We start from the raw sequence: 13221 nt of genomic DNA on the forward strand, positions 1-13221 counted from the left end.
AAACACAATTGTATGGCTCACTTTACTACAATTGTGTTGGGGATAAGCATTCCATCCACTATGATTTTTTAGGATAAACATTCATTTTATTATCTTTATTCTTTACCTTCTTTAACTTTACTATATTTTATTTTTTATCCATTTTATTGTTTTCATCTTTAACCACCTTAATCTCAACTTTTTTTTTAATAATATCCCTCCAATTTTATTTGTTTTTCACTTTTTTAGCCTTTCTTAACCCTAAAGAGAATGGGTGAACTTTAGTCAATAATAAAATATCATATATTTTGCATAATATCTAAGAGATTCCTTAGTTTGCATTGAAAAAATAATGTAATTTTATCATTAACAAACTAATTGTAACCTCTTTATGTTAGTGACAATCCCACCAGGCCATGAATTAGAATAAAATTAGATGAAATGTCGTCGTCTTCAATTTCTTAATCTATCTTTCCCAACGTCGCAAACTAATTTACCCTCTTTTCAACCTCAATAATCTATCTCCTTCTTTCATACCTCAAAAATAAATATGATTTTTTAGAAAATTGAATATGATGGGCTTTTGGGAAGAAAACTCAAGGATTTTGATAAGATATTGAAGATAAAGTTGAATAACGTTTTTGGTAAAAAGTTCAAATATGAGTGTTTTAATCATTTCAATTAGTATTAAATTCTAGAGTTATTGTTTGGGTGGTTTTGATTTGATTCCATACATACCCAGAATAGGAACCTAAATAAAACATTGGTTATAGTTCTTATTTGTAATGGTTTGTAGGACCTAATGGTACTGGTCATGAAGAAGTATTGTGCATCATTTTACCCAATAGAGACAACAATTGAGCTCAGTGCAGCGAGGGGCAACAACCCCACTACTTGAAAGGTGGGGGGTTTTGAGGGCAAAACCATCAAAATATATTTTTCCAACAATAATTTTGTAATTTTCATTGGTATTATGTAAAACCCTAATTATGTTTTCTTGATACTCATCAAGTACCCATCAAGAAAGATAATTTTTTTGAATTGGGGAAAAGAAAAAAAGATGAGCACTTGCTCAAAGGGGGTGGAGAGGGGCCAACAACCCCCCTACTTGAAAGGTGGGGGGTTTGAGGGCGGAGCCCTCAAAAGATATTTTTTCAACATAATTTTCATTGGTATTATGTAAAATCCTAATTATGTTTTCTTGGTACCTGTCAAGTGCCCATTAAGGTAGATAAATTTTTTGAATGAGGAAAAAAAAAGATGAGTAGTGAGTACCTGATAAAATAAAGAATTATTTTTTATTGTAATTTCTCAATTGAGAGTTGAAACCAACAATGAATTCTTCAAGCAAATCAAACTTTTGAAAAAAATAATATAAAATTATGATATAAAACATTTGTTTATAATTAAAATTCAAAATTGATGTGGAATATATATATATATATATATATATAGAGAGAGAGAGAGAGAGAGAGAGAGAGAGAGAGAGAGAGAGAGAGAGTAAGAAAATAATTGGACTCATGATTTTGAGATAAACAAAAGAAATTTACTAGTTGATTATCCAAAGGATCCCTGCTATGGTTCTCATAACAAACCGAAAAATGATTGCTCCCATGATGATATTGGTTTGTCACTGGATCAGATATGATCTGATAAGGTTTCAATATGATATCTTATTGCATTGGATTTGGATCTACCATGTCTCAATTCGTTAAGGACTCGATCTGATAATATGTTAGAAAGAATATAAATTATATTATATATTTGTTGAAATTTATACAATTGATTTAGATTTTGTATTAAAAAATCGTGTTTGGCCCATCTGATTGTTAACTGATTGGATTTGGATCTTAATATCGAGATCCAATAAAAACCTGATTCGATAGGGGTTTGATATGAACTTACCTGGATCTGATCCAATTCTTATTAGATTGATACCAAATCAACCTCGATCTGACCCATAAACGGTCCATTGACAATCCTATGATGATAGATACAAAATCAACTAATCGATTTTTGATTGGGTAATTGGCTACCCATTGACACCCCTAGGTTAATATTTGAGTCAAAAGAAAGGGATGCATCTCTTATTATTTTAAATACATGGATCTATTTATAATTATTTACATTAATGAGGGATGGAAGTCCAAAACTCTTTTTGTTTTTTTTATTAAAATACTGTAAATTTCACACGCAGAGGTAACTGCATAGAATTCTCAAGAATGCGAAGTTACGATCTCAGATTTGCAGAGCCGCAACAACAAAGCAGTTAAAGAGAGCGCCAAATGTTGGAGAAAAAACCCTAGAAAATTTTAGCCGAGAGAGATTCAATGGTGGACAAGAGGTAAACTTAAGAAACCATCTCGATCTCTGCTTACAGATTCTCTCTCTCTCGCACTCTTCGCTTCTGCCACGAAAAATATCTTCGTTTCATTCATAAAATTGCAGATTTTTTGTTAGTTGAGGCTTGATCTGAAATTTTGGTACGTTTTTCTAAGTAGATTTGGTTCGTATTCGTGTTTTTATAATTTTCGTTGGAAATTAAATAGTTTTCTACTTCATAGTGGAATTGCTAGGATTTAAGATTGTTAGGATTTAGTATTTGTTTTTGATTCGGGTATAAACGGCAGATTGATTTTGTTCTTGGTTTTTTGTAATTATTTGTTCGTTCTGGTTGTTAGAAGAAAAAAGACAACTTTTTTCTGGTTATGGTGAGATTCATGGCGGATGTGTATCTCTAAGAGTGGAATTCTGATTGAAGAAGAATAGGGGAGTTGAGATTTGATGGTGGGCATAAAATGCAGTATGAGATAAGGCTTATTTGGATTGTGTAGATTTAGCAAAATAGAGAATTGGGTCTGATTTCAAGGTGTAATTTGGTGTCTGTGCTGGTGAATTGGATTTATTAGTTGTGTAAAAATCCGGGCTTTTGAATGAGAGTTTATTCAGAGGGAAAAGGGTGATGAAAGGGAAATCGGGTTTGGAGGGAAAATGACTGGAGGGTCATTGGGTCAACGTACATCGAGTTATGGATCATTGCAACAACATCAGCAGAACAGTGTTGTGTTGTTGCCAATTCAGACAAGTCCTGTTATTGTGCGAAAGCCTTCGAAGATGCTCCTGTCTGGTTCAAGAGAGAAGGAAAAAATTCTTCATCGGATCTGTAAATTTGCCGGCCGAAGGAGGGTCGGAATGCTTCTCGTGGTGGTCATTTCTGTTGTGGTTTTCATGTCAATCTTGTCTGCCATTACTAAAGGTTTGCCTTTTTTTCTTTCCTATCTTTTATTTGTTTCTTTTTATAGTCAATTATCATCAATATTAAAGTGGGGAAAAGATTAATTTTTTGTATGTTTGGTGGTATACCATGGATCATTACTAATCCGATGATCGGAATAAACTGTCAAAAAAATGTGATTGATCGGATGGTTAGCATCATCAATTGGGTCCATATTATGGTTCAGGAGTTGTTCTCCCAGAACCAATGAATGGTGGGTCCTAAAATATCTAACCATCTGTATCTGCTCTTCGTATTCATTACTGCTAGGTTCGAGTTAGTTTAATGTGCAGTATTTCAGTTTTTGTCATCTGTGAGTGTTATACTACTTTGATGTGTTTAATGAAATAATTGTGTCCACTATGGCATGTTTTCAGATGAAGATGCTTCGGGAGACACTGATTCAGACAATAAGTCTATTCTACATGTCCAAAACAGTATATACAATGGCAGCATATCATTATACAAATCTGAACCTACTCTGATTCGTGGAGAAAAAGATAATAAGGATGACAACTTCTCTTTACCAAATACTGTGCCAATAAGTGATGCAAATAACAGTCAGCCTCCTCCACTTCTGGTTAATGAGAAAGCCCTCTCTACAGGGCATCCATGTGAAAAATTTGCACTTCCACCCCCTCCAAATGATAAGAAGCGGATTGGTCCTCGCCGTAAGTTTTAGTTTCAGATTTTAGATGTCCATGTCAAATATTTTGTTGAATATTATCCTTTTTTTCTTGCTGATGATTTAAAAGTCACTCTATTGTTAATGCACGCGTGCACAAACACACACTCACATACACATATATAGGTATATACACATGTATGTATACATATACATATTCATATGTGTGTGATACATATACAAATATAGATATATATACACTCTCATCTGTGGGGCCCATATGGATAACTTTAGACCATCAAATTTTTCATCAAGTTATTCTAAACATGAAGATCATTGTCACAAAAAAGGGTCACTTCATTCTAATGCTACTAATTGTATTAAAAACTACCTTGAATTAACTGTATTAAATGACAGTCCTGATTCTTCAAATTCAAGTCAAGTTTTAGTGAAGAATGTAAGAATTGATTGAAATTTTGTGAGGAAAGTCGTTAACGCATGGAAAGTTCACTATATTGTTATATTTTAGAAATTCTAAAATATTATCCACATGGGCCCCACAGGTGGGAGTACAAACAGGGAATGAGAACAGGCAGTATCTCTAACCTAATTCATATATATATATATATATATTCATTGTTATTGTTATCATTGGTGTGCTGAATTTCATTGCATGTTTGCTTTTTCAGCATGTCCGGTATGTTATCTTCCTGTTGAGCAGGCTATAGCCCGTATGCCAAGTGTTCCATCATCATCTCCTGTACTTAGGAATTTAACTTATGTTTACGAGGAAAATTCAATTAGAACCGAGCCATTTGGAGGTTCAGAGTTTGGTGGTTATCCTTCTCTAAAGCAGAGAAGTGATTCTTTTGATATAAAAGAGTCAATGAATGTGCACTGTGGGTATGATTCATTCTCCTTGTCAAGTTTTCCCTTCTCATTTTGTGATTTTGATAAGATTATATAGACCCCCTTTTTACTTCTGAGCATTTCTTATAATAGATAACGATTTTTTTCAACCTCCTCATTTGGTCACACTGCTTGTGGTCTGTCTTGAATCTTGATCGATACATTTTTTCATTGATCAGATTTGTTAAGGGGAGTAAACCTGGTCGTCAAACTGGATTCGATATTGATGATGCTGACCTTCTTGAGATGGATCAGTGCCATGGCATCGTTGTTGCATCAGCCATATTCGGTACTAAATAAGAACCCCCCCCCCCCCCCCCTCTCTCTCTCTCTCTCTCTCTCAATTTCTCGCTGATGGCTTTCTTTTTTGTTGACCAGGAAAGTATGATATAGTACAACAGCCAAAGAATATTAGCGAAGTTGCCAAGAAAAGTATTTGCTTTTATATGTTTGTGGATGAAGAGACAGAAGCCTATATGAAGAATACTAGTGCTCTAGATATTGAAAAGAAGGTTGGATTATGGAGAGTGGTTGTTGTCCGTAATCTTCCTTATGTTGATGCAAGACGCAACGGAAAAGTAAGTGCACTTTCTCTTGGTCCATTTGGTTCACAGGAAAACCTGAATTTAAAAATCACTTTTGAAATGCAGAGATTGCCTATAAACACTTATTTTAGAGAAGTACATGCCTCTTAATTCAAACTTTTAATTTTGCAATGGAATATATTTTGTGAAGTCTTTCCTTTGTACTTTTTTAAAAATATGTCTTGCCTTTATCATTCTGATGATCCCACCTACTATGGATAGTTAGTGGAACCAATCGAAGTTCAAATTAAATTATTTCTTTCTCCTTTGACCACCTAGGCCTAACCTCGTGGTAACTTTATGAGATTCTTGTGGACCTTAGAATTCTTTTTCAAACCCTTTCCCTGCAACTTGGCTTGACCTCTCTACTACTACCCCAACCCCTATTCCTACAACTAAGTGTACAATTTTTTTAAACCCTTTTTAAAGACAATTTTCCTCTTTCACAAACCTCTTCCCTGCCAAAGCTTTATTGAACAACACTTTTAAAACCTAGTCTTCTCAACCCACTTGATTCGTTAGCCTCTTTCTACCCTACAAGAGCATAAGGTAAGATGAAAGATTTTCTGGAGCTGCACTACAGAAATCATCACTGTAACGAGGGTTTCTCTTTGTGGAGAGACAATGTAGTCAATCCAAGATGTAGATTTATAGACAATCTTCTGGATTGGCCATGTGGGTAGTGTTCTTATCCATGTCGTGACTATACCCTACCTTTTATTGTTCCTTACAAATTGCAGCCATTGAATTTTTAATTTTTTCAAATAAAAAAATGAAAAAAAAAATTATGCCTTTTTTCCCATGTGGCAACAGTGCTACTGCAATGGATTTCCCGTGAGGCGAGATAAAGGGGCAAAATAGTCAGCCCCTTTTGTCCTGCCACATCAGCTGTCACATGTGAAGAATACCCCGCCAAGAATAAGAAGAGTTCTGGAGTTCAGCTTCTGAAAATCTTCCCCGATTGTTTATATATATAAATATAAATAACATAATTAGGTTATATCTAATCTTATAATGATTTTGATAGAAATTGGTAATAGAATAATCTATTATGTCATGTCCGCTTGTAAAAAAGGACTCTTTCCTAGTTAATCAATTTGACATGTTACTCTTTGATTTAATATTATTGAATGATTAGAACAACATCCAATCTCCCCACCCCCCGCCTCGCCTCTGCCACTCAACATTGCCTGTTCTGCTCAAACAGTCTAGCATCTCTTTGTTACAATCTCTGTCAAATGGAGCAATAACTTTCTTCATCATGATATTGATAAGTGAACTGCTTACAAACTCTGTTATACAATTTTTTTCTTTTAAATGAGCTGCTCTGCTTACATGACAATGTGACACAGAAGGTCAATTTGGACCTCCCTTGCAGTAGATTTTTTAAAGGATTACCTAGCATTTTGGAAGGCTTTTGAACCAGTATACCTTTGGCAGGTTCCAAAGCTTCTGCTACACAGGATTTTCCCCAATGCTCGTTTTTCTATATGGATTGATGGAAAGCTTGAGCTTGTTGTGGATCCGTATCAAATTCTTGAGAGGTACATTTTCTTTTGTTTTTCTGCAGATATTGTTGTCAATATGATTCCAAAGTTTCTGCTGGATGATACTCTCTGAATGCATCATTCTCTATATAGATTGAACAAAAACTTGAACTTGTAATGAATCTTTATTATTTATTTATCTTTCCAGTATGCCATCGATCTTCTTGTAGTATAGCTGAATAATGTGAAGGGAAAGCATATGACAATTAGCAACCAAGGACATAGAGTCTAGACAATATGTCCCAAAAATGTATGTCCATTGACTTAAAATTTATGTGATTCCTGTTATTGGTTCCGTTTTCCATATGATTGCTTGTTGACCTGATTTGAACTTCTACGGGAATTTGGAACCTCTTAATTTCTTCTGAAGCTGTGATTGTTCACTAGCAAGTTGAAGAAGGTCTTACTCATGCCTATGTTGGAACTTGTCGATTTTTCTTTTGCAGCGGATAATTGCTTTTGAGAAAACTGTTCTGTTCCCCCTATATTGTTTATGCAACTGCAGGAGGTTGTTCTCTGGGTGACCTAGAAAAGGTGTGGGAAATTGCATCTTCCATCTATCCAATTCTGGAAGATACCCCATGCTGTATGGTTGGAGATGGGTGCCACTTTGCAATATTTGATCTTTGGCTTTCTAGACTGTTTGGTGGGATAGGTTTACTGCACTCTAGACTCTAAATTCACGAACTATTTACTGGAGAACCTCTGCTTTCTTTCTTTGACTAGTAAATGTAGTTTTGATTTGAATAAATTCTCTCTCCCCTCATGTTTTTAGGCGGCGTCACTTATTTTCTTCAGTTGGTCGTTTCCACTTTTGCTTAAGGCAAGAAAGTAGGTTAGTTGTCAGTGGTTGAAGGCCATTCAAAACCAAAGTGTTGTCCACACTCACAAAATGTCATTTTGTGTCAATTTGTCAAATAGTAGAAAGTTATGTATACCCAACACTTCTAGCCAACCAACCCCATTTTGAGTGGTGTTTTAGCCCCTATCCTTTATTCATAATTCCTATATTAATTTCCCTCTATACTGTACTGCATCTGTTAATGTGTTTGTATGTGCCCACATCCCTTGGAATTTTGAATGGGAGATATCCCAATTTTTGAAGCCTCTATTGGTTATTTTTTTTCCAGCATTGGATGTTTTGATACTTAAGATCCATCTATTTTTCAGATTCTTGTGGCAGAAAAACGCCAGTTTTGCTATCTCAAGGCACTACAGACGCTTTGATGTGTTTCAGGAAGCAGAAGCTAATAAAGCTGCTGCAAAGTACGACAATGCTTCCATTGATTTCCAGGTTGGGTTTTATAAGAGAGAGGGTTTGACCCCATATTCTGAAGCTAAGCTTCCAATCACCAGTGGTGAGTACTGTTTGATCCTTTTGTTCTTTTGTTTTGTTAGTCTCCTTTCTCTTTCTGCATCTTACATTGAGTTTGTTCTCTATGACTGGGCTTTACAGATGTTCCTGAGGGATGTGTGATCATAAGGGAGCACATTCCCATAACCAATCTGTTTACCTGTCTTTGGTTCAATGAAGTTGACCGTTTTACTTCCAGAGACCAGATTAGTTTTTCCACTGTAAGGGACAAAATAATGTCAAAAGTAAATTGGAGTGTCAACATGTTTATGGACTGTGAAAGGCGCAACTTTGTGGTTCAGGTAAAACTTTTGTCTCATAGCCTTATGTACACTTCTTCATTTGGATTGTTGGACAAACATTTTCCTATGGTCCATGTTCTGTTTCTCAGACATTTTCACAGAAGATATGGCAATTGATCTCCGCAGTATCTGAAATTCCATATCTGACCATGTATAAACTCTCTAGTTAGCACTTTGGCACATGAAAAAAAAATATAGTACGAGAAAAGTTCGAGTGTATTTGGGAATTGTCGTTAAAAAATTTTGTTCAAAAAGAAAATAAAGATAAAAATTATATATAAAAAACAAAGTAGTTAAAACCTTTTCCTGCTTTTTTATGTTAAAATTTTTTTTTTTTAAATATAGTACACAAAATAGCTGACCCAAATCTTTGGTATAAACCTTCCATGATTATGGCCTAAATGACTAATACACCATATATTTTTTTTCTATATTATACTTAGAAATTTTGGTTTGCATTGTGCAGGCCTACCATAGAGATTTGTTAGAGCACATGGCACCTCCAATTGCCATTGCTATTCATCCTCCACCGGCCTTTGTTAATGAACCACCTGCGAAATCATCACCTGACGTTGTTACCAATAGGGTTGTACGGACACCAATGAGAAAGCGTGGAAGAGATAGGAGACCGAGTTCAAGGCGACGCCGTCCCAGAGTTGCCGCTGGAAGTAGAGACAACAATTCAATTTAAAATTATATATATAAAAAAATATATATATTTTTCTATTTCAAAATTATTTGTTGAAGGGGAGGATGATTTGTGCGGATGAGTGTAGTCGGTCTAGTTCGAAGAGAACATAGCTCAGTTTTTTTTGTCTGGAATTGTTGATACCCATTCTTTTTTGTTGTAAATATTTCAATTTCTAATAAATTTCATACATGTGTGTGTCGTTCCCCTGCATAGCAAGACCATCTTGGTCCTGGTTTGATTACTTTGATTAGCTCAGATGTTTTGGAACCCAAATATTAAATTTTCTAGTACATATTTTACAAAGTTGGAAGTTATTTATAAAAAAGAAGAAGAAGAGAGTATTTGAAGTGAAGGAAGTTATATCCAGGAAAAATCTGTCAAACACACTGTTATCTTAAGGTCAAAAGCTAGATTGATCAATCTCTCCTAAGTTGAAGTGCAGAAGTCAGAAATACGTTTGATTCTTATTATCTATTATGTTGGTGTGTGAGGTGGATTCATAGTCACCAAGAAACGATAATAACTAGGGTTACTGATCAGCAGAAGGTAGATGATAGAGTGTAATCTGTATGTATCTGCTCCAATTATAAATTGATTGCATTTAATGGATGCACTGTTACCTAAAATATCTGTAAGTTGGATGCGATTATTGGGTTTTGATCTTTATGAATCCAAACTCTATTATTGCCATTGAGCAAATTTTATACCATCAACTGTATAAAATTAGATTAGAAATAAATATATTTGTGAAAATACATAGGTCTAATCCCAATAATTGATTGAAATCATCTCGGTAATGTTCAGCCGTGATACAGATGTACATTGTGTCTCAACTTTCACATAATCTTGCAAAATAGACGAGATGTCTGGGATAAGATTTTAATTAAAATAATTAAATTATTTTTAAATTTAAATATTTAGCATATAAATAAAACATGAGTTTATGACTAAACATCTTCTACTCTCTTATTTTATTAATAAATTATAATTATCTCAATTCAACTATATGTAAGTCAATCATTTTAAATCGACTTAAAATGATTTATCTTATCTGAGACAATTCAATTTCGCTCATAGACAAGACGTCAAATCGAATTTTAAAACCAAGATGGGTATAATAATACTTGAGTTTACATTAATATTATTATAAAAAGTTAAAAAAATATAAGATTTTTTACTCTAATAATAAAGAATTCAAATTATTAAAAAAAAATAAAATCAGAGGAGATGGAAAAAGCAATTTGGAGAGAGACAAACGCATTGAACAATTGCGCTCGACCCATCTCTTCCCCTTCTTTCTATAACTCGAGAAATGTATCAGGAGTCTGTAAACTAGTAGAAACAGGACACTGTATGACTGTATTGGATCAGGAGTCTTATACTTAAAACCAAAAACTCATTGCACGCTTCCCAATAAACGTCAACTTGCACGTAAAATCGGATAGTTAGGGTTTCTAATTTCGAGATGAATTAGGATTTTTATATTATTTAACCCATGGTTTGGAATTGGATTGTTGGAGATCTCCATCTGTGTGTGTGTGTGTGTGTGAGAGAGAGAGAGAGAGAGAGATTTTAGGGTTTTTAATTTTTTTTTTGGATCCATGACATCTTCTGGATTCTTCCTGATCTGTCTTCTCCACTCGTTGATCGCTCTCACATGCGGAACTCTCATGATGTTTTACCTCAAAGAGATCTCTGTGTTCGGTCATGGAATCGAAACAGCTAATAAACTATTGGGATCAACACCACACGATCAACTCTTGATCCGAACCTCTGATTCCTTAGCTGGATTGTTTCTTTGTTTGATTGGATTTCTGCTATTCATGGTGGCGTTCGTTAAAGACAGTAATTTTCAGAGTTTTTTCGCTAAAGGTTGTGTTCTAATTCATATTTCGATGGCTTTTTGGAGGTTTTACTTTGAGAGGAGAATCGAAGATCTTGCTCACGATTGGCCGAGACAGATTGTTGGAGATATCTTGTTGGCTCTCTCGTGGGTTTTCTTTCTCTTGTGTTCTTGGAGAGAAAAGTACGATTAATTTGATCGATGAATCATGTTTGTGGATTCGAAAATTCGAGTTTCTATTCTAAGAGTTGGTTCTGAGAATCTGAGCTGCATTTTCAGAATTAATTATATTTAATGAGACCATTAACAGGGAAATTGGGTTTTGAAGTTGTAACCGTGTAGAATTTTTGGTTTCTTGATCAAAAAGTTCACTTGTGGGGCCGTACTAAATATATGAAAGGAAAATAAAATTAGAAAAATTACAGATAATAATATATATATTTATAATAAATATCGTATTAAATATTTTATCGGTATCATCACCCAATGTCCCAATGACTATTTTTACCCATTAAACGTTTTACAAAAATATATCTATACATCCAATTTTAATATAAATAATTAAAAAATCGAAAAAGAACTGTCTACTATTAAAATTATGATCCATCGTGTCGCGACACTCTTAAAGAGGTGGGTCGGATGGAAAATTAGGAATCATCGGGTTCTAAAAAATTTTGTACGATAACAATCATGGTTTTTAAACTCGTCCGAGATCGAGACGTATCGTCCGATTTAACTCAGTATCAGAGTTGAATGAGACCAACTCACAAAGTCATTTTTTTGATCGAGTTTTACATTTCATGTACAAATTTTCGAGTTATCTCACGAGACGTCTCAAAAGTATCAGAAAATTCGTCTGAGACGACTCAGTATCGGAGCTGAACGAGACGAGACACGATACCAAGTTTAAAAACCATGATAACAATACCTCTCTCTCTACTCCACCTTTAATATTTTAAACATCGTCATTTAGGTAAAAAATGAAAGAATTGCAATCATACACTCTCTGATTTGTTTTCAAATTACTAAATTAAGTAATGTTAAGACCCCTTCAATTAATATTTTAAATTAAAAGTAAATATGTTTCATACATGTTTATGCGCATAGGAACATATAAAAACACTTTCCTTACTAACTTAGATCGTGGAGCTCAAATGGATTATCAAATTGGCAATCCAACATCACGCGCGCGCGCGCGCACACACACACACACACACATATATATATATATCTCCAAGGTTCTGAAAATTGATGGTTACTAAACTCTCATTGACTCCACATTTAAAATTAAAATTTAACGGTAAAAAATAATCTTTGTTAAATTTTTATTTTTGTTTTTTAAAGTTCATAGAATTTTATCCTCTACTACCTTAGAAAGATTTGAAAACTCATTGAGTTAGTAAGGCTCGACTTACTCTTTGCACATCCAACCTCTAACGTCAAAAAATATGATTCTTTTATTTTTATTTATTTATGTATTTTTTATTTTGTGGCTCACGGTTGTATGTGTGAATATATAAAATGGTAATTTTTAAAAGAAATATAATTCCTTACTAACTTAGTAAGATTACTCTTACTAAGAGTCCTTGAGCTCAAATGGACTACCACGTTGGCAATCGAACGGTACAGCTCTCTAGATTTCAAGGGAAGACTTAGATTCATAAAAGGAAATTCAAAAAATAGTTATTTTGGGTTTGATCCAAGGTTTTGAAGATGGACAACTATCGAACTTCCACAGAACCCTCAAATTTAAAATAAAAATTAAACTATGAAAAATAACATTTTTTTGAATTTCTTTTCCAGGTGGATAGAATTTTGCCTCTATAATTTGTCACCGGATTATGTATTTTATGCAACAAGTGAGCTCAACCCTTAGCAAGTGTTGAAATCTTACTAAGTTTGTAAGGCTAGTATATACAAGACAATATATTTTAAAAAAAATTGTGAAGGGCACGGCTCAACCTGAAAATCTAATCCTATACATTAATAAATAATAAATATATATATATATATATATGGGTCCCGTTCGGCACCCTAAGTTTTACCACACACTTTAACAAATGCGTTTTGTCCTACATGGGTTAGAAGTTTCGGAATGGGCTGATTTTTGGTG

The 13221-nt window shown here is 34.1% G+C and overlaps 2 protein-coding genes across 4 annotated transcripts; both read left to right on the forward strand.

Moving 5' to 3' along the window:
* Window positions 1-2176: 2176 nt before the first annotated feature.
* On the forward strand, window positions 2177-9452 carry LOC147392217 (putative hexosyltransferase MUCI70). 3 transcript variants are annotated; one of them, XM_086458666.1, is made up of 10 exons: window positions 2177-2462; window positions 2661-3235; window positions 3631-3924; window positions 4568-4781; window positions 4967-5076; window positions 5166-5365; window positions 6812-6915; window positions 8089-8276; window positions 8375-8574; window positions 9041-9452. In XM_086458666.1, exons 2-10 carry the CDS (start codon window positions 2971-2973, stop codon window positions 9263-9265), a joined length of 1800 nt encoding a protein of 599 aa, XP_086314792.1. In that variant the 5' UTR covers window positions 2177-2462; window positions 2661-2970; the 3' UTR covers window positions 9266-9452. The 3 variants fall into 3 exon arrangements, with proteins under 3 accessions (XP_086314792.1, XP_086314791.1, XP_086314793.1); XM_086458667.1 differs by having other exon boundaries at window positions 2180-2323; XM_086458665.1 differs by having other exon boundaries at window positions 2177-3235.
* A 1165-nt stretch (window positions 9453-10617) lies between these two features.
* Window positions 10618-11530, forward strand: LOC147392218 (uncharacterized). Its single transcript, XM_086459784.1, has one exon. It carries the CDS (start codon window positions 10867-10869, stop codon window positions 11299-11301), a length of 435 nt encoding a protein of 144 aa, XP_086315910.1. The 5' UTR covers window positions 10618-10866; the 3' UTR covers window positions 11302-11530.
* The last annotated feature ends 1691 nt before the right edge of the window (window positions 11531-13221 follow it).

The sequence above is a fragment of the Akebia trifoliata genome, chromosome 11 (assembly GCF_017979445.1).
Source record: "Akebia trifoliata isolate Shusen 1 chromosome 11, ASM1797944v1, whole genome shotgun sequence".
In the NCBI taxonomy this organism is placed as follows: Eukaryota; Viridiplantae; Streptophyta; class Magnoliopsida; order Ranunculales; family Lardizabalaceae; genus Akebia; species Akebia trifoliata.

Bases quoted from the DNA above. Each gene is read 5' to 3' on its own strand.
- LOC147392218 (XM_086459784.1), top strand. From the start codon at position 10,867: ATGACATCTTCTGGATTCTTCCTGATCTGTCTTCTCCACTCGTTGATC.
- LOC147392217 (XM_086458665.1), top strand. From the start codon at position 2,971: ATGACTGGAGGGTCATTGGGTCAACGTACATCGAGTTATGGATCATTG. The intron at 5,366-6,811 runs GTAAGTGCACTT...TACCTTTGGCAG, and splicing joins ATGCAAGACGCAACGGAAAA to GTTCCAAAGCTTCTGCTACA. The intron at 6,916-8,088 runs GTACATTTTCTT...TCTATTTTTCAG, and splicing joins CCGTATCAAATTCTTGAGAG to ATTCTTGTGGCAGAAAAACG.